The 24,175-nt window shown below is 38.8% G+C and overlaps 1 protein-coding gene across 1 annotated transcript in view; it reads left to right on the forward strand.

Annotated features, from left to right (window-relative positions):
• Positions 1-24,175, forward strand: part of CCDC175 (coiled-coil domain containing 175) — an 80,120-nt gene that overhangs the window by 23,622 nt on the left and 32,323 nt on the right. Inside the window, 3 exon segments of the mRNA XM_036916636.2 lie at positions 8,353-8,462; positions 12,194-12,275; positions 23,423-23,559. Coding sequence (XP_036772531.2) covers positions 8,353-8,462; positions 12,194-12,275; positions 23,423-23,559 — 329 coding nt within the window.

Raw genomic sequence — 24,175 nt, forward strand, 5'->3', positions numbered from 1 at the left:
GTGTAAAATAGTGTTTAAAGCACAGACTTGAATGTCACAGAGACCTGGGTTCAAAGTTTGGCTCTGCCAACCTGAAGCTTCCTCTCCTGTAAAATGGGGGTAATAGCATTGCCTTCTTCAAAGGGCTTTTGTGGTGAGTCAAATGAGGTCAGGCCCATAGGCTTTTAGCTGACTGTTTTGTATCTGGTAGAGTTTGTTATTGTGCTTGCCTGAGATTAGGAAGCAACATTTAGGCTATAGAATTGCAGATTAATCTTCATGTGGTAGTCTTAGCTCAGAAAACCATAGCTAGGTCAAGCTAAAGTGATGTTGGCAGAAAAGAGATCTGGTGTGTGGTTCTCAAGGTGGCCTACATGTCCAGATCAGGGAGGACTGAGAGCTAGAGGTAACCTGATGGGCCTTCAGCATATGCCCACTAATCCTGATGATTGTTCAGACTCCTTTAAACACCATTTTGATGGTGGTGCTAGGACTTCAGACCCCTGCTAACTCTGGAAATAGTTTTGGCCCAAATGTGATGACCTGTGAGTGTGTGGGGAAAATGGAAGTTCCTATGGCCAGGATCCTCACCCGACCCTAAACTCCTTGATGATATAACTGGCCTACTGTTAGGCTACTGTTTCCACACCTGTAGGAAATAAGCTATTATTGACTGAGTCACTATTTAAAGATCTCTGCCCAGTGCTCTGGGCAGAGGCAGAGACAGAGGTGGATTATGGACCTGCAGACTGCTGCATGCAGATGTCATTCTAGTGCTTGACCTACTTCCATGAGAATAAAGTCAGGTAATAAACCCTTTTACCACAAGAACATTCTGTTGTCACTTCTTGGTCTCACTGAATATATAGTGAACTTGCCCAGGGCTGAAACACTCAGACAAGATAGGGTGCTTTAGAGAAAGAAATAATTTCAGGTAGCTTTCACCTTCTTTATTTTATTTAATTTTTTATTTTGGCATCATTAATATACAATCACATGAGCAACATTGTAGTTACTAGATTCCCCCCATTATCAAGTCCCCACCACCTACCCCATTACAGTCACTGTCCATCAGCGTAGTGAGATGCTATAGAATCATCACTTCTCTTCTCTGTGTTATACTAGCTTCCTCATGCCCCCCCCCACTACATTATGTGTGCTAATCGTAATGCCCCCCTTTCCCCCTTTTCCCTCCCTTCCCACCCATCCTCCCCAGTCCCTTTCCCTTTGGTAACTGTTAGTCCATTCTTGGGTTCTGTGAGTCTGCTGCTGTTTTGTTCCTTCAGTTTTTCCTTTCTTCTTATACTCCACATATGAGTGAAATCATTTGATACTTGTCTTTCTCCACATGGCTTATTTCACTGAACATAATACCCTCTAGCTCCATCCATGTCGTTGCAAATGGTAGGATTTGTTTTCTTCTTATGGCTGAATAATATTCCATTGTGTATATGTACCACATCTTCTTTATCCTTTCATCTACTGACAGACATTTAGGTTGCTTCCATTTCTTGGCTATTGTAAATAGTGCTACAATAAACATAGGGGTGCATCTGTTTTTTTTCAAATTGGGCTGCTGTATTCTTAGGGTAAATTCCTAGAATTGGGATTCCTGGGTCAAATGGTATTTCTATTTTTAGCATTTTGAGGAACCTCCATACTGCTTTCCACAATGGTTGAGCTAATTTACATTCCCACCAGCAGTGTAGGAGTGCAGTGTCTGCCTTTCTCCACATCCTCGCCAACATTTGTTGTTTTTTGTCTTTTGGATGTGGCCATTCTAACTGTTGTGAGGTTATATCTCTTTGTGATTTCAATTTGCATTTCTCTGATAATTAACAATGTGGAGCATCGTTTCATGTGCCTGTTGGTCATCTGAATTTCTTCTTCGGAGAAGTGTCTGTTCATATCCTCTGCCCAATTTTTAATTGGATTATTTGCTTTTTGTTTGTTGAGGTGCATGAGCTCTTTATATATTTTGGATGTCAACCCCTTATCAGATATGTTATTTATGAATATATTCTCCCATATTGTAGGATGCCTTTTTGTTCTACTGATGGTGTCCTTTGCTGTACAGAAGCTTTTTAGTTTTATGTAGTCCCACTTGATCATTTTTGTTTTTGTTTACCTTGCCCAGGGAGATATGTTCATGAAGAAGTTGCTCATGTTTATATTCAGGATATTTTTGCCTGTGTTTTCTCATATGAGTTTTATGGTTTCATGACTTACCTTCAGGTCTTTGATCCATTTTGAGTTTACTTTTGTGTATGGATTTAGACAGTAATCCATTTTCATTCTCTTGCATGTAGCTGTCCAGTTATGACAACACCATTTGATGAAGAGGCTGTCATTTCCCCATTGTATATCTATGGCTCCTTTATCATATATTAATTGACCATATATGCTTGAATTTATATCTGGACTCTCTATTCTGTTCCACTAGTCTATGAGTCTGTTCTTGTGCCAGTACCAAATTGTCTTGATTACTGTGGCTTTGTAGTTGAGCTTGAAGTTGGGAAGCGAGATATCCCCTGCTTTATTCTTCCTTCTTAGGATTGCCTTGGCTATTCGGGGTCTTTTGTGGTTCCATATGAATTAGAACTATTTGTTGTAGTTTGTTGAAGAATGCTTTTGGTATTTTCATAGGTATTGCACTGAATCTGTAGATTGCTTTAGGCAGGGTGGTCATTTGACAATGTTAATTCTTCCTACGCAAGAGCATGGGATAAATTTCCATTTATTAGTGTCCTCTTTAATTTCTCTTAACAGTGTCTTGTAGTTTACAGGGCATAGGTCTTTCACCTCCTTGGTTAGGTTTATTCCTAGGTGTTTTGTTCTTTTTGATGCAATTGTGAATGGAATTGGTTTCCTGATTTCTCTTTCTGCTAGTTCATCATTAGTGTATAGGAATGCAATAGATTTCTGTGTATTAATTTTGTGTCCTGCAACTTTGCTGAATTCAGATATTAGTTCTAGTAGTTTTGGAGTGGATTCTTTAGGGTTTTTTATGTACCATATCATGTCATCTGCAAACAGTGACCGTTTGACTTCTTCCTTACCAATCTGGATGCCTTTTATTTCTTTGTGTTGTCTGATTGCTGTGGCTAGGACCTCCAGAACTGTGTTGAATAAAAGCAGGGAGAGTGGGCATCCTTGTCTTGTTCCCGAACTTAGAGGGAAAGCTTTCAGCTTCTCACTCTTGAGTATGATGTTGGCTGTGGGTTTGTTGTATATGGCCATTATTATGTTGAGGTGCTTGCCCTCTGTACCCATTTTGTTGAGAGTTTTTATCATGAATGGGGTTTGAATTTTGTCAAATGCTTTCTCAGCATCTATGGAGATGATCATGTGGTTTTTTGTCCTTCTTTTTGTTGATGTGGTGTATGATGTTGATGGATTTTCGAATGTTGTACCATCCTTGCATTCTTGAGATGAATCCCACTTGGTCATGGTGTATGATTCTCGTGATGTATTTTTGAATTTGCTTTAATAATATTTTGTTGAGTATTTTTGCATCTATGTTCATCAGGGATATTGGTCTGTAGTTTTCTTTTTTTGTGGTGTTTGTGCCTGGTTTTGGTATTAGAGTGATGCTGGCTTTATAGAATGAGTTTGGAAGTATTCCCTCCTCTTCTACTTTTTGGAAATCTTTAAGGAGAATGGGTATTATGTCTTCTCTAAATGTCTGATAAAATTCAGTGGTGAATCTACCTGGCCTAGAGGTTTTGTTCTTGGGTAGTTTTTGGATTACTGATTCAATTTCATTGCTGGTAGTTGTTCTGTTTAGATTTTCTGTTTCTTTCTGGGTCAGTCTTGGAAGGTTGTATTTTTGTAGAAAGTTGTCCGTTTCTTCTAGGTTATCCAGTTTGTTAGCATATAGTTTTTCATAGTATTCTCTAATAATTCTTTGTATTTCTGTGGTGTCCGTAGTGATTTTTCCTTTCTCATTTCTAATTCTGTTTATATTTTTAGATTCTCTTTTTTTCTTAGTAAGTCTTGCTAGGGGTTTATCTAATTTGTTTATTTTCTCAGAGAACCAGCTCTTGGTTTCTTTAATTTCTTTCTATTGTTTTATTCTTCTCAATTTTATTTATTTCTTCTCTGATCTTTATTATGTCCCTCCTTCTACTTACTTTGGGCCTCATTTGTTCTTCTTTTTCCAGTTCCAATAACTGTGAACTTAGACTATTCATTTGGGATTGTTCTTACTTCTTTAAATTGGCCTGAATTGCTATATACTTTCCTCTTACAACTGCCTTTACTATGTCCCCCAGAAGTTGGGGCATTGTGCTGCTGTTTTCATTTGTCTCCATATATTGCTTGATCTCTGTTTTTATTTGGCCATTGATCAATTGATTATTTAGGAGCATGTTGTCAAGACTCCATGTGTTTATAATGTGTCTGAGAAGAATATGTTTATAATGTTGCTTTTGGGTGGAATGTTCTATAGATATCTGTTAGGTCCATCTGTTCTAATGTGTTCTTCAGTGCCTCTATGTCCGTACTTATTTTCTGTCTCGTTGATCTGTCCTTTGAAGTGAGTGGTGTGTTGAAGTCTCCTAAAATGAATGCACTGCATTCTATTTTCTCCTTTAATTCTGTTAGTATTTGTTTCACTTATGTAGGTACTCCTGTGTTGGGTGCATAGATATTTATAATGGTTATATCCTCTTGTTGGACTGATCCCTTTATCATTATGTAATGTTCTTCTTTGTTTCTTGTTACTTTCCTTGTTTTGAAGTCTATTTTGTTTGATACTAGTACTGCAACACCTGCTTTTTTCTCCCTATTGTTTGCTTGAAATACCTTTTCCCATCTCTTCAGTTTTAGTCTGTGTATGTCTTTGGGTTTGAAGTGAGTCTCTTGTAGGGAGCATATAGATGGGCCTTGCCTTTTTATTGATTCAGTAACTCTATGTCTTTTGATTGGTGCATTTAATATATTTACATTTAGGGGATTATTGATAGATATGTACTTATTGCCATTGTAGGTTTTGGATTTGTGGTTACCAAAGATTCAAGGGCAGTTTATTTACTGTCTAACCATTTAACTTAACTCACTTATTACACTATTATAAATACAGTTTGATGATTCTTTATTTATCTCCCTTCTTTTTCTTCCTCCTCCACTCTTTATATATTAGGTGTTTTATTCTGTACTCTTTGTGTTTCCCTTGACTGACTTTGTGGGTAGCTGATTTTATTTTGCATTTAGTTGGTCTACTTCCTTTGCTGTGGTTTCATTTTCTCTGGTGACAGCTATTTAACCTTAGGCATACTTCCATCTAGAGAAGTCCCTCTAAAATACACTGTAGAGATTTGTGGGAGGTAAATTCCCTCAACTTTTGATTATCTGGGAGTTGTTTAATCCCTCCTTCAAATGTAAATGATAATATTGCTGGATAGAATATTCTTGCTTCAAGGCCCTTCTGTTTCATTGCATTGAATATATCATGCCATTCCTTTCTGGCCTGTAAGATTTCTGTTGAGAATTCTGATGATAGCCTGATGGGTTTTCCTTTGTAGGTGATTTTTTTTTTCTCTCTGGATTCTTTTAATACTCTGTCCTTGTCTTTGATCTTTGCCATTTTAATTATTATATGTCTTGGTGTTGTCCTCCTTGGGTTCCTTGTGTTGGGAGATCTGTGCACTTTCATGGCCTCAGGGACTCTTTCCTTCCCCAGATTGGGGAAGTTTTCAGCAATTATTTCTTCAAATACACTTTCTATCCCTTTTTCTCTCTCTTCTTCTTCTGGTACCCCTATAATGCCAATATTGTTCCATTCAGATTGGTCACACAGTTCTCTTAATATCCTTTCCTTCCTAGAGATCCTTTTTTCTCTCTCTGCCTCAGCTTCTCTGTATTCCTGTTCTCTGATTTCTATTCCATTAACAGTCTCTTCCACCTCATTCAGCCTGCTCTTAAATTCTTCCATTGTTTGTTTCATTTCTGTTATCTCTCTCCTGAATTCATCCCTTAGCTCTTGAATATTTCTCTATAGCTCCATCAGCATGCTTGTGACTTTTACTTTGAGTTCTTTTTCAGGAAGATTGGTGATTTCAGTTTCACTGAGACCTCTGTCTGGTGTTTGAGGGATTTTGGATTGAACAAGGTTTTTCTGCCTTTTCATGGCAATGGAGTGGTCACCGGCAAGTGACACGTGTGTCAGCTGGGAGAACAAAGTCCTTTTCTGCTTGCTGGCCACCTTGCATGTCTCTGCTGTATGTACTGGTTAATTGTGCACAGGAGCAGCCTCTGGATTCATCCCCTATATTGCCGTGGGCAAGACAGCCCTCGGGATGGCCTAGGGAACTGGCAGGGGTTGCAGGCCAGCAGCGCATGTGTCTGCCACAAGGAAAAGGTCCCTTTGTGCCTCCCAGTCTTCATGCCCACCTCCTCTGTCTGTGCCTGTCAACCACACGCAAGGGGCATCCTCTGGATTAATCCCATATACTGTCATGGGCAGGGCGGCCTTCGAGATGGCCTAGGGCAATGGCGGGGATCACAGGCCAGCAGCATGTGTTCTGTCACAAGAGCAAAGCCCCTTCATGCCTCCATGCCCATCTCTTCTGTTTGTGCTGGTCAACAGCACACAGGGAGCAGTCTCTGCGTTAATCCCTTAGCTGCCATGGGTGGGGTGTCCCTTGGGATGGCCTAGGATGCTGGCAGGGGTCACAGGTGAGCGGTGTGTGTTCTGGCATGAGAACAAAACCCCTTTGTGCCTCCCAGTCTCTGCACCTCTCTCCACAGTCTGTTCCAGTCCACTATGCGCAGGGAGCAGCCTCTGGGTCTGGTCCAGTTAGCTGCCACAGGGAGAAGTCTCTCTGTTAAGCTGTGTGGTTGCTGTAGGAGGGGCTGCTCTCTGGCTGGTTGGCAACAATGGCAGGTCAGCCAGTTTGCTCACAGTGCTGGTGGGGGGAAGGAATGGCAGGCTGCTTATCACCATGAGGGGCCTCGGAGCTGCATTGCTAACCAGGGGAATAGGGCACCTGAAGTTCCTTAAAGTTCCCAGCCTACTGGGCTGAGTGTGCCAGGATGATTTTGTCCACCTGTTAAATAAACCCTTGTCCCTTTAAGACTTTTAAAGCACCTGCTTTTCTCTTGTCCCAGGGTAGCTGGCTGTGGGGACCTGTTTGCAGTCTTAGTCTCAGATTTTGCTTTTCTGCTCCTCTAATATCTAGAGCACCATGCAATGCGTGTCTGTGCTCCCAGGGTAGATTACTAGGGCTGGTTATTTAGCAGTCCTGTGCTTCCACTCCCTCCCCATTCTGATTCTTTTCCTCCTGCCAGTGAGCTGGAGTGGGGGTAGTGCTCAGGTCCCGCCAGGTCACGGCTTTATATCTTACCCTTTTCCATGAGAAATTGGTTTCTCTCAGATGTAGACTGGCTGGTGTACTGAATCTTCTGGTCCCTCTTTTAGGAATAGTTGTATTTGCTGTATTTTCAAAATATATATGGTTTTGGGAGGAGATTTCTGCCACCCTACTCATGCTGCCATCTTTTCCTCTTTCCTAGCTTTCACCTTCTTATCTCACCCAGCATGACCCCCCCAGATGTTCCTCTGACTCCACATTTTTGTGCAGGGTTAGAGGGCATTGCATAATCTGTCAATGGTAATTCTGTGCCAGAGAGCAAAGGAATTTGATCAGCTTTTCTTTCATCTCCATTCTCCCTCATGAGCTGAAATGTGGACCCAAGGCACTTATAACTTTACCTTCCCTTTTCTTTATTCCAAAACTTCATTGTAAAAACATCATTTCCCTGTGAGTTTTCTCCATTTATACTTCCTTCTTTTAAATCATGCTAACATTTTTTCACAGTACCAAATTATCCCATTTCCAAAATATTGATGAAATATTAAGAAAAATGCTTTTCAGCACGAAAGGTAACTTTTTCAGCAATTAAAGCAAAAGCTCCAATTTGTTTAACTTTTTAAATAATGCTCATTCTAATATCCTACAACAATTTTTTGAAGATGTATGAAAATATAGACTTGCTTAACTTTTTTCAAATGATAGTCAAACGAATGCACATCTTGAAGTTGTTTTTATAGTTTTCACATTCTCACTGGTATATTTTGGCTGCTCTTTCCCCCCACCCTCAGTTTTGGATAGATTCCTTAATTCTGAATGTGTGATAATAAACCATTATTTTTCTGATTATTCTTTTTTATGAATTCAGGATTATATCTGTCTAAGTTTGCTGTACATGAATAAACAATTTTAATGATTGCTTCTCATTTAAACTAAAGGACTTTTTTAACCCCCAATGTAAAAGTTGAGTGGGTGATACATGAATATTTGGTGAATTGAACAGCTGTCATGAATCATTTGCTGATGACTAAATGCCATAATTTCATTGAATTTTCAATAGGTTCTTAGTGATCACAACTTAGAGATAGCACAACTGCACGAATCAATAAGACATTGGGAACAACAGGTTGAAGAAATAAAGAAATCCTGTAAGACACTGGAGGATAAAACGTAAGTATGATGCTTTATTTTTACTAAAGCATTTCTAGATATTACATTTCTTTCATTTTTAAAATTATTTCTTTAATATTAGATGAAAATTATATCTCTTAGTTTACAGACGTGTGATTGTCAGCTTTATAGAACCACCTCTTCATTTTGAAATTAACTAGTCTTTCAGATAATCAAGAAAAAAATTGAGAAGGACACGGTCAGTTTAGGAAAAGGGAGGGACTCTGGGAAGTATTATTCTCACTTCAGGTCCTGACTCCCTACAAATATGCCCCAGGGAGGGCATTAGTGGGACCTGCCATAGGCTACAAGCCCACTAACCATATGCTGCTACAGTTGTTCTTAGTCAAGGGATTTGCAGAACTTATTGAGAAAATACAGGAAAGCCGCAGGGCAAAAACTTTTACCCATGGAACTAGCACTGGAAACTTAAAAAGATCTTCCATCCATCCCGAGGTCCATAGTCTCTGCTTCCTTTTGCAAACACGTTTCATTCTTCTCTCTTTAATCTATATACTGTGGTCTCTTCTTGGTGAGTCCCTGGCTAAGTATGGCCATTCTAAACCCTATGAGTTTACTGTCATGGGTCCATCTTTCTCTAGAGACTGACCAATAGACTCTCTCCCAGAAGAATTCCAAGATTTTCCATCAGAAGTTGGTTAGCTCAGCCCTGGACAGGAAGGTGGGGTCTTGTAATACAAAGACCGCTTCTAAGCCTGCCCCCAGGGTTCACCACCAGTTTAAAAGACAAATTGTGGACTGAGCAGATTTCCTAAGTGACAAGTAATTTCACATGTGGAATCCTGTTACAATATGGCTCATTTCTACATAGGTTTGAATATATTGTGGTTTAAATTATGTCTTCCAAAACATCAATTGCACAGTACAGTGCAAACATCATCAGTCCACAAAATAAGCAATAATCTTCACACTCAGTTCCTAGTTTAAAAACAGGAAAGCTTAAGTAATATTACAGTTAGAACTCAGAATAAAAAACCTTTTCTTTGGAAGTGATTCAGTAGTTTTAGTTCATACACATTTAAAGCAAAACTAGGCACAGAATCATAGCAGAAGATACAGATTAGCTCTCAAATAATTTCTAGGAGTTATGATTAAAAACTTTTCCACACTGATTAAGTTTTACTTATCAGGACTCTTCATGGCAGCTAACTTATTTTAAATATATGTTCAAGAAGGAAATGGGAATTCACTGATCTTTGATTTTAAATGACTCATCATTTTCTTATCTTTTGTGGTAATCCCAGCTTTTATTCAAGAGTTTTCATTCACACAGAATCTCACTGAAGAAAAGTACTTTTCATTAATTTGGTGATTGAGGAAATAGGTTATCCCCTTTTTTATTAATAAAGCTAGCCTTTTTCCTCTTTATTACTTGGCAAATTAAAATTCTCTATTTCTTTTATCTTCTCTCTTAGTTCATATTCTTTATGGAGGTGGGGAGAAGCAGTCTAGATCTTGATTGGTGAATTTGAAGAATCAAACTGTTGTTTTAGAATATAAGATTCTTTAAGAATAAATTATATAAGAAACTAAAATAATTTGCACCCATCTTCCTATTAATCTATAAACCTTAATTTACCCCCTGTGAAATCTTTAAGTTGTAAGCTTGTTACCTATTTTGAGGTCAGAATATTGAGGAAAAACTACTCAACCATGGGTTTAAATTCTATATATGGACAATTACGAGTACCTTCCTCAAATGAGCCACAAGTCCCCAGGAGGCACTGATAATTTAATCCTTGTTCTTTATTCTTACTGTTATCCAGCATGATGTATTTGCATAAAAAAGGCAAATCCAGTGCCACCTATGTAAATTCTATGGTCTTTCTCTGCTCTTTAGCTGCATTTCAGCATACAGGATTTGGGGGGTTGGAAGCTAAATGTTATGTATGAATGACATCCAATATGCCATTGCAGAGCAGGAGGCTTTCAAAATTACAGGTGCTTTTTCAAAAGGGTTGAAATGGTTTCAAAACTGTCGAGATTATCAATGACTTCCATTCTGCCAAACTTCAGTGATCTAGTCTATTTTGTAAAGTTCTTGAATTCTTAGTAGAATTTGACATAAATGACCACTTCCACCTTCTTCACTTGGTTTCCCAAACATCACATTCTCATATTGTATTCATTAAACTCCTCCTTCTCAGGAGCCTTTTTACTTGTTCCAATTTTTCTCTCTGACTCTAAGTTTTGGAGTTCTTAGCCCTTTACTATTCTCTGTTCTTTATTCATACTCTCCATACATGATTTCATCCAGTCTTGTGTCTTTAAATATCTTCTTGTGGGTAAAATTGCAGCATTTCCAGAATCTCTCGCCTGGCCTAAGTCCACCTCCATTTCAATAGGTATTTCCAAGGGGTGGAGAGAAGTAGTCCATCTCCATATCAATAGGTAATTACAAGGGGGAGCAAAGGTATATCTGGACCAGAGAGGTTGGGCAGGGTCCCTTTTTGCAGCTGGGTCATGAGGGACTTGGCCGAGCAGAAGTGGATGACTGCTTGTAAGAAATACATGGACTGCTCCCACTTCATTTCTCCCTTTGACTGATTTTAGTTTCAGAGATATTTTGCCCTGGGGTTTCCCCAGAATTACAATACCTCTGCTTAAAAATCCCTCCCCTAGTTCCCTTCAGAATGAAATCTGAACCTCTACTTCATCCTCAAGACCCTACATGAATCTAGTTTTTCCATACTACTCTCATTAACAGATGCACCAAGCTGGTTCCTGCCTCAGAATATTATCACCTGCTGTTTCTTCTACATGAAAAGCTCTTCCTTCATATCCTCACATATCTGGCTACATCATCATTCACGTCTTTCATAGTCATCCCAAGGTGTCTTCCCTAACCACCTGTCCAAAGTAATTCCCTTGATCTCAGGGTTTCTCTGTCCTTTACCCTACTTTGTCCCTTTGGATAACTTAACACTATTGGAAATATATTAACTATTTATTTTTTTTGCAACTTTCTTATTTTCTGACTACTTCAATAGAGTGTAATTTCCATGAGGCTAGGGACTTTGCCTATGCTCTATCTTGAGTACTTAGAACACCTGCAGATACAGATGTTCAATAAGTGTTTCTTAAATAAAGGGATAAATAACTCAAGTGTTAATTTGTTAGGAAGAAAGGAACTCAGGTATTGCAGGGAAGTTGGATATCGTGAGACAAGAAACCAAAGTCAACAAAGCAAAGTAAGTTTCAATGCACTGTGCATAGCGTAACAGAGTGGGCCTTTCTAAGGTAAGACAGGCCCAGATTCTCACTCTGGGGCTTCTTTTATGTGGTTTTGGCAGGTCAGAGGAGTCCTCGATTGACAGCCTTTAGCTCTCTAGGCTTGTTCTGATTAGTGCAATCAGGACATGGGCTGTACTGTGCCTGTGCTTCTGCTGTTTCTTAACTGGGGAGACCCTGGACATTTCCTGAGTCACTCTTGGACTTTGTGGCTTCTCTGATTAACTCTCTGAGTCATTTCTGGTTCTCTGGTTCTATGTGGTCAACTCCTTGCCCCTCCCTTTCATACTGCTCATTTCTGTCTTTCTGCCTAACAAATTCATCAATTCAGAAGAGTAAAATTTTTGTTTATTATAATGAAAATAATGAAATATGTTACGTAAGGAGATGGCAACTGGAAGTTTCTGATGTCATCAGTAAATGTGAGTTTGTTCAAGACATGTCCTAATATGATTCTGTTTGGTTTCCTTTGTTCACAGACTTTTTTTAATAAATAACAAGGTAAAACTGGAGAATGTAACTTATCATAAAAAAAGTGAATTCTTGATGAAGATAACACAGGTAGGAAGATAGAAATGATTATTTTTAGATTAAATTAGATTTACTTTTAGTTTTTCTTTTGAATAAATGAGAAATGTGAAATTTTCTAAAAGTAGAGTTTTCATTAGTTAATAATAATCATGATCATTTACAGTAATTGATTTAAAGATTTTATCCCCTTCCCAAATACTTTAAATATATGAAAGAGCAAAGGTTGTCACATTTTTACAGTATTGCGGTTTCCAACCCTGAACATGGCATCTCTTTTATTTTACTAGGTCTTCTTTGTTCCCTGTGACTTAGTTGTTCAGTTTTACCAAGATATGTCCAGGTTTTTCTGCTTGGCATTTATTGGGCTTCTTAAATTTGTGAACTGTTATATTTTGTTAAGTTCTGCAAAATTCTTAACCATTATCTGCTCACATATTTCTTTTGTCTCTTTCCTCTTTTTCTGAGACTCCAGTTATATATATGTATACAATTATTTGTACTAATATACCTATCCTAGACAATATCCATCATATTATTGATAAGGTTTCACAAATGCCTAGGGTACCTAACTGGTTTTCTTGGTTTCATTGGATATGGCTGGTAATTGTAGGTCTGCTTTTGTTATGTATCTGTATTCCTATTCTGTTAATGTGTGTACGCAATTTAATTAGTAGTTTGTTAAAACCTATACATGCTTATGTTACTCTACAAGAAGGTATGTCAAAGAAATAATCAATCTTCCCATGTTTTCTTCCATCTGCTACTTCTATAGCTTTTCTTCTTCCTTCCTAATTACAGCCCTTTAGTAGAATTCGTGCCTCATATTGAAAATTAATGAGTATCATAATTCTTCCAAGTGGTAAAGATACCTCAAGACAAATGCAGGGCATAGAAGCAACAGGGCATAAATCTGCAAAGAAGTAAGAAGCTAACCTTTTCAAATAATATTGCTTTTCTCTCACTTAACAACTTTACATTTCCCTGTATGGCCCCGGAAGATGGCTGGTTAGCCAGAGACGGGTAAGATTCCTCAAGGGAGGAACAACCTAAGACAGGCACAGTCGCAGGGGGGCCATCAGATGAGAAATTGGGGATCAACAGAGGTGAGGCTTAGAACCTCACTCCCCCTGTTTTGAGAGAAATCTTCTGCATCCGTGGATGTTTTGTTGCCCTTGTCTAGCTTGGATTAATACTTAGTCTATAGGCACAGACCTGATCATCTACATTTGCCCTCTTACAGCACTAAATTATGTTTTCTACCTTTATCTTGCATCTACCTACCACTTCAGCATTTCATTAAAAAAATAATAATAATAATAAGGGAGAAATGTGGGATTCACATATAAATCAAGTATAAAAATCAAACGAATAGGTAGGGGGCAGAAGATGGCGGCATGAGTAGAGCAGCGGAAATCTCCTCCCAAAACAACATATATTATGAATATATAACAAAGACAACCCTTCCTAGAATAAAGACCAGAGGACACAGGACAATATCCAGACCACATCCGCACCTGAGAGAACCCAGCGCCTCGCGAAGGGGGTAAGATACAAGCCCCGGCCCGGCGGGAGCCGAGCGCCCATCCCCGCAGCTCCCGGCGGGAGAAGAGCAGGCAGAGAGGGAGGGAGACGGAGCCCAGGACTGCCGAACACCCAGCCCCGCCATCCGGGCCAGAGTGCAGGGCCCTCGATACTGGGAAAACAGGGCAGCAAGAACAGTGAGCAGGCACTGGAGGCCAGGTGTCGGAGGACATAAGAAAAGCGTGTGACCATTTTCTTTCTTTTTTTTTTTGCTTTTTTGCTTTTTTGTTTTGGCGAGCGCTTTTTGGAAGTCTTAAAGGGATAGGGACCCCAATACTAGGGAAACAGAGCAGCAAGACCAGTGAGCAGAGGCCCGAGGCTGGCACCAAAGAATAAAGAAAAACGAGCGACCACCTTTTTTTTTTTTAAATAAAAAAAATTTTTTTTTTTTTAAATTAAAAAAAATTTTTTTTTTTTTTGGTGGTCGTTTTGTTTTGGCGGGTGCTTTTTGGAAGTCTTAAAGGGGCAGGGCGGGACACTTAATCCAGAGGTAGGGAATCCGGGGATCTCTGGACACCCTAATCCCCTGGGCTGCAGGGAGCAGGGAGGCCCCTTACGGAGATAAATAGCCTCCCAGCAGCTCCTGCTCCAACGCGACTCCACCACTTTGGAGTAGCTGCCCGAGCCAGGCCACGCCCACAGCAACAGCAGAGATAAACTCCATAGCAGCCAGGCAGGAAGCAGAAACCCTGTCAGCGCGCAGCTGCACAGCACAAGCCATTAGAGGTCGCTGTTCTCCCAGGAGAGGAGGGCCACAAACCAACAAGAAAGGAAGTCCTTCAGCCGTCACTCGTCCCAGCTCTGCAAACTATTCCTATCACCATGAAAAGGCAAAGCTACAGGCAGACAAAGATCACAGAGACAACACCAGAGAAGGAGACAGACCTAACCAGTCTTCCTGACAAAGAATTCAAAATAAGAATCATAAACATGCTGACAGAGATGCAGAGAAATACGCAAGAGAAATGGGATGAAGTCCGGAGGGAGATCACAGATGCCAGAAAGGAGATTGCAGAAATGAAACAAACTCTGGAAGGGTTTATAAGCAGAATGGATAGAATGCAAGAGGCCATTGATGGAATTGAAATCAGAGAACAGGAACGCATAGAAGCTGACATAGAGAGAGACAAAAGGATCTCCAGGAATGAAACAATATTAAGAGAACTGTGTGACCAATCCAAAAGGAACAATATCCGTATTATAGGGGTCCCAGAAGAAGAAGAGAGAGGAAAAGAGATGGAAAGTATCTTAGAAGAAATAATTGCTGAAAACTTCCCCAAACTGGGGGAGGAAATAATCGAACAGACCATGGAAATACACAGAACCCCCAACAGAAAGGATCCAAGAAGGACAACACCAAGACACATAATAATTAAAATGGGAAAGATCAAGGACAAGGAAAGAGTGTTAAAGGCAGCTAGAGAGAAAAAGGTCACTTATAAAGGGAAACCCATCAGGCTAACGTCAGATTTCTCAACAGAAACCCTACAGGCCAGAAGACAATGGCATGATATATTTAATACAATGAAACAGAAGGGCCTTGAACCAAGGATACTGTATCCAGCGCGACTATCATTCAAATATGACGGTGGGATTAAACAAGTCCCAGACAAACAAAAGCTGAGGGAATTTGCTTTCCACAAACCACCTCTACAGAACATCTTACAGGGACTGCTCTAGATGGGAGCACTCCTAGAAAGAGCACAGCACAAAACACCCAACATATGAAGAATCGAGGAGGAGGAACAAGAAGGGAGAGAAGAAAAGAATCTCCAGACAGTGTATATAACAGCTCAATAAGCGAGCTAAGTTAGGCAGTAAGATACTAAAGAGGCTAACCTTGAACCTTTGGTAACCACGAATTTAAAGCCTGCAATGGCAATAAGTACATATCTTTCAATAGTCACCCTAAATGTTAATGGGTTGAATGCACCAATCAAAAGACACAGAGTAACAGAATGGATAAAAAAGCAAGACCCATCTATATGCTGCTTACAAGAAACTCACCTCAAACCCAAAGACATGTACAGACCAAAAGTCAAGGGATGGAAAAACATATTTCAAGCAAACAACAGTGAGAAGAAAGCAGGGGTTGCAGTACCAATATCAGACAAAATAGACTTCAAAACAAAGAAAGTAACAAGAGATAGAGAAGGACACTACATAATGATAAAGGGCTCAGTCCAACAAGAGGATATAACCATTATAAATATATATGCACCCAACACAGGAGCACCAGCATATGTGAAACAAATACTTACAGAACTAAAGGGGGATATAGACTGCAATGCATTAATTCTAGGAGACTTCAACACACCACCCACCCCAAAGGATAGATTCACCGGGCAGAAAATAAGTAAGAACACGGAAGCACTGAACAACACAGTAGAGCAGATGGACCTAATAGACATCTATAGAACTCTACATCCAAAAGCAGCGGGATATACATTCTTCTCAAGTGCACGTGGAACATTCTCCAGAATAGACCACATACTAGGCCACAAAAAGAGCCTCAGTAAATTCCAAAAGATTGAAATCCTACCAACCAACTTTTCAGACCACAAAGGCATAAAACTAGAAATAAACTGTACAAAGAAAGCAAAGAGGCTCACAAACACATGGAGGCTTAACAACACGCTCCTAAATAATCAATGGATCAATGACCAAATCAAAATGGAGATCCAGCAATATATGGAAACAAATGACAACAACACTAAGCCCCAACATCTGTGGGACACAGCAAAAGCAGTCTTAAGAGGAAAGTATATAGCAATCCAAGCATATTTAAAAAAGGAAGAGCAATCCCAAATGAATGGTCTAATGTCACAATTATCAAAATTGGAAAAAGAAGAACAGATGAGGCCTAAGGTCAGCAGAAGGAGGGACATAATAAAGATCAGAGAAGAAATAAATAAAATTGAGAAGAATAAAACAATAGCAAAAATCAATGAAACCAAGAGCTGGTTCTTCAAGAAAATAAACAAAATAGATAAGCCTCTAGCCAGACTTATTAAGAAGAAAAGAGAGTCAACACAAATCAACAGTATCAGAAACGAGAAAGGAAAAATTACAATGGACCCCACAGAAATACAAAGAATTATTAGAGAATACTATGAAAACCTATATGCTAACAAGCTGGGAAATGTAGGAGAAATGGACAACTTCCTAGAAAAATACAACCTTCCAAGACTGACCCAGGAAGAAACAGAAAATCTAAACAGACCAATTACCAGCAACAAAATTGAAGCGGTAATCAAAAAACTACCCAAAAACAAAACCCCCGGGCCAGATGGATTTACCTCAGAATTTTATCAGACATACAGGGAAGACATAATACCCATTCTCCTTAGAGTTTTCCAAAAAATAGAGGAGGAGGGGATACTCCCAAACTCATTCTATGAAGCTAACATCACCCTAATACCAAAACCAGGCAAAGACCCCACCAAAAAAGAAAATTACAGACCAATATCCCTGATGAACGTAGATGCAAAAATACTCAACAAAATATTAGCAAACCGAATTCAAAAATACATCGAAAGGATCATACACCATGACCAAGTGGGATTCATCCCAGGGATGCAAGGATGGTACAACATTCGAAAGTCCATCAACATCATCCACCACATCAACAAAAAGAAAGACAAAAAGCACATGATCAACTCCATAGATGCTGAAAAAGCATTTGACAAAGTTCAACATCCATTCATGATAAAAACTCTCACCAAAATGGGAAAAGAGGGCAAGTACCTCAACATAATAAAGGCCATCTATGATAAACCCACAGCCAACATTATATTGAACAGCGAGAAGCTGAAAGCATTTCCTCTGAGATCAGGAACTAGACAGGGATGCCCACTCTCCCCACTGTTATTTAACATAGTACTGGAGGTCCTAGCCACGGCAATCAGACAAAACAAAGAAATACAAGGAATCCAGATTGGTAAAGAAGAAGTTAAACTGTCACTATTTGCAGATGACATGATAATGTACATAAAAAACCCTAAAGACTCCACCCCAAAACTACTAGAACTGATATCGGAATACAGCAAAGTTGCAGGATACAAAATCAACACACAGAAATCTGTGGCTTTCCTATATACTAACAATGAACCAACAGAAAGAGAAATCAGGAAAACAACTCCATTCACAATTGCATCAAAAAAAATAAAATACCTAGGAATAAACCTAACCAAAGAAGTGAAAGACTTATACTCTGAAAACTACAAGTCACTCTTAAGAGAAATTAAAGGGGAAACTAACAGATGGAAACTCATCCCGTGCTCGTGTCTAGGAAGAATTAATATCGTCAAAATGGCCATCCTGCCCAAAGCAATATACAGATTTGATGCAATCCCTATGAAACTACCAGCAACATTCTTCAAGGAACTGGAACAAATAATTCAAAAATTCATATGGAAACACCAAAGACCCCGAATAGCCAAAGCAATCCTGAGAAAGAAGAATAAAGTAGGGGGCATCTCACTCCCCAACTTCAAGCTCTACTATAAAGCCATAGTAATCAAGACAATTTGGTACTGGCACAAGAGCAGAGCCACAGACCAATGGAACAGACTAGAGAATCCAGACATTAACCCAGACATATATGGTCAATTAATATTTGATAAAGGAGCCATGGACATACAATGGCGAAATGACAGTCTCTTCAACAGGTGGTGCTGGCAAAACTGGACAGCTACATGTAGGAGAATGAAACTGGACCATTGTCTAACCCCATATACAAAAGTAAACTCAAAATGGATCAAAGACCTGTATGTAAGTCATGAAACCATTAAACTCTAGGAAGAAAACATAGGCAAAAACCTCTTAGACATAAACATGAGTGACCTCTTCTTGAACATATCTCCCCGGGCAAGGAAAACAACAGCAAAAATGAGTAAGTGGGACTATATTAAGCTGAAAAGCTTCTGTACAGCAAAAGACACCATCAATAGAACAAAAAGGATCCCTACAGTATGGGAGAATATATTTGAATATGACACATCCGTTAAAGGCTTGACGTCCAGAATATATAAAGAGCTCACACGCCTCAACAAACAAAAAACAAATAACCCAATTAAAAAATGGGCAGAGGAACTGAACAGTTCTCCAAAAAAGAAATACAGATGGCCAACAGACATATGAAAAGATGCTCCACATCGCTAATTATCAGAGAAATGCAAATTAAAACTACAATGAGGTATCACCTCACACCAGTAAGGATGGCTGCCATCCAAAAGACAAACAACAACAAATGTTGGCGAGGCTGTGGAGAAAGGGGAACCCTCCTACACTGCTGGTAGGAATGTAAGTTAGTTCAACCATTGTGGCAAGCAGTATGGAGATACATCAAAATGCTCAAAACAGACTTACCATTTTACCCAGGAATTGCACTCCTAGGAATTTACCCTAAGAATGCAGCAATCAAGTATGAGAAAGATCAGTGCACCCCTATGTTTATCGCAGCACTATTTACAATAGCCAAGAATTGGAAGCAACTTAAATGTCCATCGATAGATGAATGGATAAAGAAGATGTGGTACATATACACAATGGAATACTATTCAGCCATAAGAAAAGGGCAAATCCAATCATTTACAGCAACATGGATGGAGCTGGAGGGTATTTTGCTCAGTGAAACAAGCCAAGCGGAGAAAAAGAAATACCAAATGATTTCACTTATCTGTGGAATATAAGAACAAAGGAAAAACTGAAGGAACAAAACCACCAGAATCACAGAACTCAAGAATGGACTAACAGGTACCAAAGGGAAAGGGACTGGGGAGGATGGGTGGGTAGGGAGGGATAAGGGGGGGGGAGAAGTAGGGGGGTATTAAGATTAGCATGCATGGGGCGGGTAGGAGAAAAGGGAGGGCTGTACAACACAGAGAAGGCAAGTAGTGATTCTACAACATTTTGCTATGCTGATGGACAGTGACTGTAAAGGGGTTTATAGGGGAGACCTGGTATAGGGGAGAGCCTAGTAAACATAATATTCATCATGTAAGTATAGATTAGTGATACCAAAAACAAAACAAAACAAAACAAAAGGGTAGTTCCTGTTTGGTAACCTCCAATGAGTTCTACACAAGGGTATAAAGGGCATATAAAAGTGTAGGCAAAGGGTCTGTTTGCGTTTATACAGAAGATCAAAGCCTAATTGGGCAACCCGAAAATGAACTAAGATACAATATGAAAGAGAACTTCCAACATTAGCAGTCTCTGGAAGACTCATGCCAGAAGATGATCATCAAAAAACCCAACAAAGATCCACGCACTGTTACAGCTGTAGATACACTCATCCCACCAGCTCCTGGACTTGCCATGGGAATGAAGGAGATATCTAAGCTGGCCTGTGCATACAATAAAACAACAAATTTGGCTGGATCTATACTGTTGGAACTCAACCAAGAATTAGGAGAAGTGCAAATTGTAGCGCTCCAAAATCTTACAACTACAGACTATTTACTGTTAAAAGAACATAAGGGATGTGAACATTCCCCAGGAATGGGTTGTTTTAATTTGTCTGATTTCTCTCAGACTGTTCAAGTTCAGTTGGACAATATCCACCATATCATACATAAGTTTTCACAAATACCTAAGGTGCCTAACTGGTTTTCTTGGTTTCACTGGAGATGGCTGGTAATTACAGATATGCTTTGGTTATGTAACTATACTCCTATTATGTTAATGTGTGTGCACAATTTAAGTAGTAGCTTAAAACCTATACATGCTGAAGTTACTCTACAAGAAGATATGTCAAAGAAATAATCAATCTTCCCATGTTTTCTTCCGCCTGCTACTTCTATAGCTTTTCTTCTTCCTTCCTAATTACAACCCTTAAATAGAATTCGTGCCTCATATCAAATTTACCGAGTATCATAATTCTTCCAAGTGGTAAAGATACCTCAAGACAAATGCTGGGCATAGAAGCCACAGGGCATAAATATGCAAAGAAGTAAAAAGCTAACCTTTTCAAACAATAAGGCTTCTCTCTCACTTAGCAACTTTACATTTCCCTGTATGGCCCCGGAAGATGACTGGTTAGCCAGAGACGGGTAAGATTCCTCAAGGGAGGAACAACCTAAGACAGGCACAGTCGCAGGGGGGCCATCAGGTGAGAAATTGGGGATCAACAGAGGTGAGGCTTAGAACCTCACCCTCCCTGTTCTGAGAGAAATCTTCTGCATATGTGGATGTTTTATTGCCCTTGTCTAGCTTGGATTAACACATAGTCTACAGGCACACACCTGATCATCTACATTCGCTCTCTTACAACACTAAACTATGTTTTCTACCTTTATCTTGTATCTACCTACCACTTCAGCATTTTATTAAAAATAATAATAATAAAGAGAGAAATGTGGTATCCACATATAAATCAAGTATAAAAACCAAATGAGTATTCATATTTGAACTGACTGTTTAGAGTTCATAATGCATGAGCAAAACTGAAAGTTTCTGTGATGACTGCCCTTATACTGTTCACTATGTAACTTATTCATTATGTAAGAATTTGTTCTCCATGTAAGAACTTGTTTGTTATGCCTCAGAAGATTGGAGACTGATGAAAATTAGGCTTGGGGTGGATTAATGATTGTGCATTGAGCATTGACTCCCCTTTACAGAATTTTATTGTTGTTAACAACCATTTGATCAATAAATATGAGAGATGCCCTCACAAAAAAAAAAAAAAGGACAGACTTCCAATGGTAAAATAAATAAGTAACCGGGATGTAATGTATAGCATAAGGAATATAGTCAAGATATTGTAACAGCTTGGTAGGGTGATAGCTGGAACCTAGAATTATGTATATAAATGTTTTATCACTGTGTTGTACACTTGAAACTAATGTAATGTAATACTGTGCGTCAACTACCCTTCAATAATAAATAATTATTTAAAAAAAAAATCAAATGAATAATCATATCTGACTTGATTGTTTATAGTTCATGATGCGTGATCAGAACCAAAAGTTTTTGTGATGACTGCCCTTGTACTGTTCACCATGTAAGAACTTATTCACTATGTAAGAACTTGTTCACCATGTAAGAACTTGTTCTTTATGCTTCAGAAGATTTTAGACTGTTGAGAATTAGGCTTGGGGTAGATTAATGATTGTGCATTGAGTCCCCTATACAGAATTTTATTGTTGTTAACAACCATTTGATCAATAAATATGAGAGATGCCCTCTCAAAAAAAAAAATATATATATATACCTATCCTTTATGTATTTTCTACTTTTTGTCTCCCCCGGCTTTATTCTAGGCAGAATGGTCTTATTTCAGTTCTTAATTTTATTTATTGTATTTTCAGTTGATAATTTTCAAATCCGCTTTGTCACTCTTTAGTGTTTCTCATTCTTTGCCATAATTTTTAAGTATGTCTATTACTTCTTTGGTTGTAGTAAACCCAGTATTTTTATAGTTCAGTGTGTAATTACAATATCTGATATGTTTGTAGATCTGTTTCTGTAGTCTGTTGTTTCTGTCAAATTTTGTTCATGCTGTCCTACTCCTTTCTGTTCCTGGTGGAAAACTGTACTCTGGACATTGTATTTTAAAAAAAATGTTAGTAGAAACAATTTGAGGCCTAGGTGGATAGTATCTTCCTCAGGAACATATTTTCATTCACTTTTGTCAGATGCCTGGTGTGTTAGCAGTCCTGAACCACCTTAATCTACCGTTAGGTTTCCTGGTGATCAAAATTAGGATGGACTATGGCTTGTTAGTTTACAACTCACCCTTCTCCAGAGGGTTAAGTTCCTTGGGGTCCCAGACTAAAGTGGTGGTTTTATCAGGCTCACCACCTGGATGAGCTCTAAGTATTGACTTATGTAGTGCTCATGTAGAAGCACTAAAACTCAGTTTCCAAGTAGTTTCTTCCATATATGTAAATGTCTTCAGGGTAGAAGGAGTTTTCAATGCTAGATTTACAACTCTGGTCCTTGCTTTCTTATAGAATTGGGCCTTAAGTAATCCTCATTATCTTGTCAGTTCTCCAACACTTTTAAGATTTTTTTGTCATCCGGGTATTTCAGTGATCTCAGCCAGAGGTTATTTTGAATTACTCAACCCACCATATCTACTAAACTGAACTTTCTTACCTCATTTGAAGCAATTCCATAGAGACACTGAAGCACAAAGTCCTTACCTCACTCAAAACACTATGGATGCTATTCTTGTACTTAAATAGAAATATTTAATAAGAAGCAAGCATAGTATTTGGTCAAAGAGGTTTTGAGCAAAAACTTCTTTCATGTTACATTTTCTTTTTCCAGTTTAGTTAATCTTCTGGGAAAAAAACATACGAATCTTGCTAAATGATCTCAGTCTGTTAATCTCAATCTTATTTCAATATGAATTATTACCCTATAGTTTTGTATCAATGTTCTACACTTTTGCAATAATTCATGGAAGAGGCTGTAAAATGTACAATTGCATATTTAATATGGAATTAAATCACTCAACATTTACGGCATAGTCATGTGCTAAGTAACATACTCAGTGCTCTAGAGAGTTGCCCATCTGACCCTGACTCCCCTCAAAGAATCCATGAAGCAAGTCCTCTATTTCAATTCCTTTGTTTTTTTTTTAGATGGCTGAAAAACTATATGAAGGTCATTTAAAGAACAAAGATCTACAAGAGAAATTGTATACTCTTCTCAGACAATACAAGATTGTTTTACATGAGGAGGGTAAAGTTTTCATCGAGAAACAGGAAGTTTGTGATGAGTATGTTCTACCCATGATCCATACATAAATCAACACACCATGGTTATGGAGTGCTTTCCTTGCTCTCAAAGTTGTGACTCTCCACTTACGCTTATTCTAGTTTTAAAAGCTATTAACAACAATGAAATATTCTTTACCCAATAGTGAATGCAGTCCCGATCTGCTTCTATGTATCTACTAAGTAATGCTCTTCCTCATATGGGTCAGATCAAATCCATAAAAAAAGTTGAATTATTTTTTCTTGTAAGCCAGGTTCTTGAAAGAATAATCATGCTTTTATCCCATGGGAGATTATTTAGAGGAGCTATGAGATCTACATTCATCAGAAACTGACTCTGCAGCTGTACTCCCTGCTTCAGAGAAGGGTTTGGTCACTGACACAATCCACTAACCCAGAGACTGGGAAATTATTCAAAGAAATCCCATGATTTTATTACCCATTAGATTCCATTCAAGCACTAAGGTTGTCAATTCCACCTCCCAACTATTTTTCAAATATATCTTATCCTCCTTTCTATCTCCCTTCTTTTTACCCCATTTAGCCTCTTTGGTTTGGCTTACCCTCAAAAGTTCCTCCCACTTTCTGCTTTACCACCTTTAACTTGTCCACCTCCCT

The sequence above is a fragment of the Manis pentadactyla genome, chromosome 11 (genome assembly GCF_030020395.1).
Source record: "Manis pentadactyla isolate mManPen7 chromosome 11, mManPen7.hap1, whole genome shotgun sequence".
NCBI classification, from domain to species: domain Eukaryota; kingdom Metazoa; phylum Chordata; class Mammalia; order Pholidota; family Manidae; genus Manis; species Manis pentadactyla.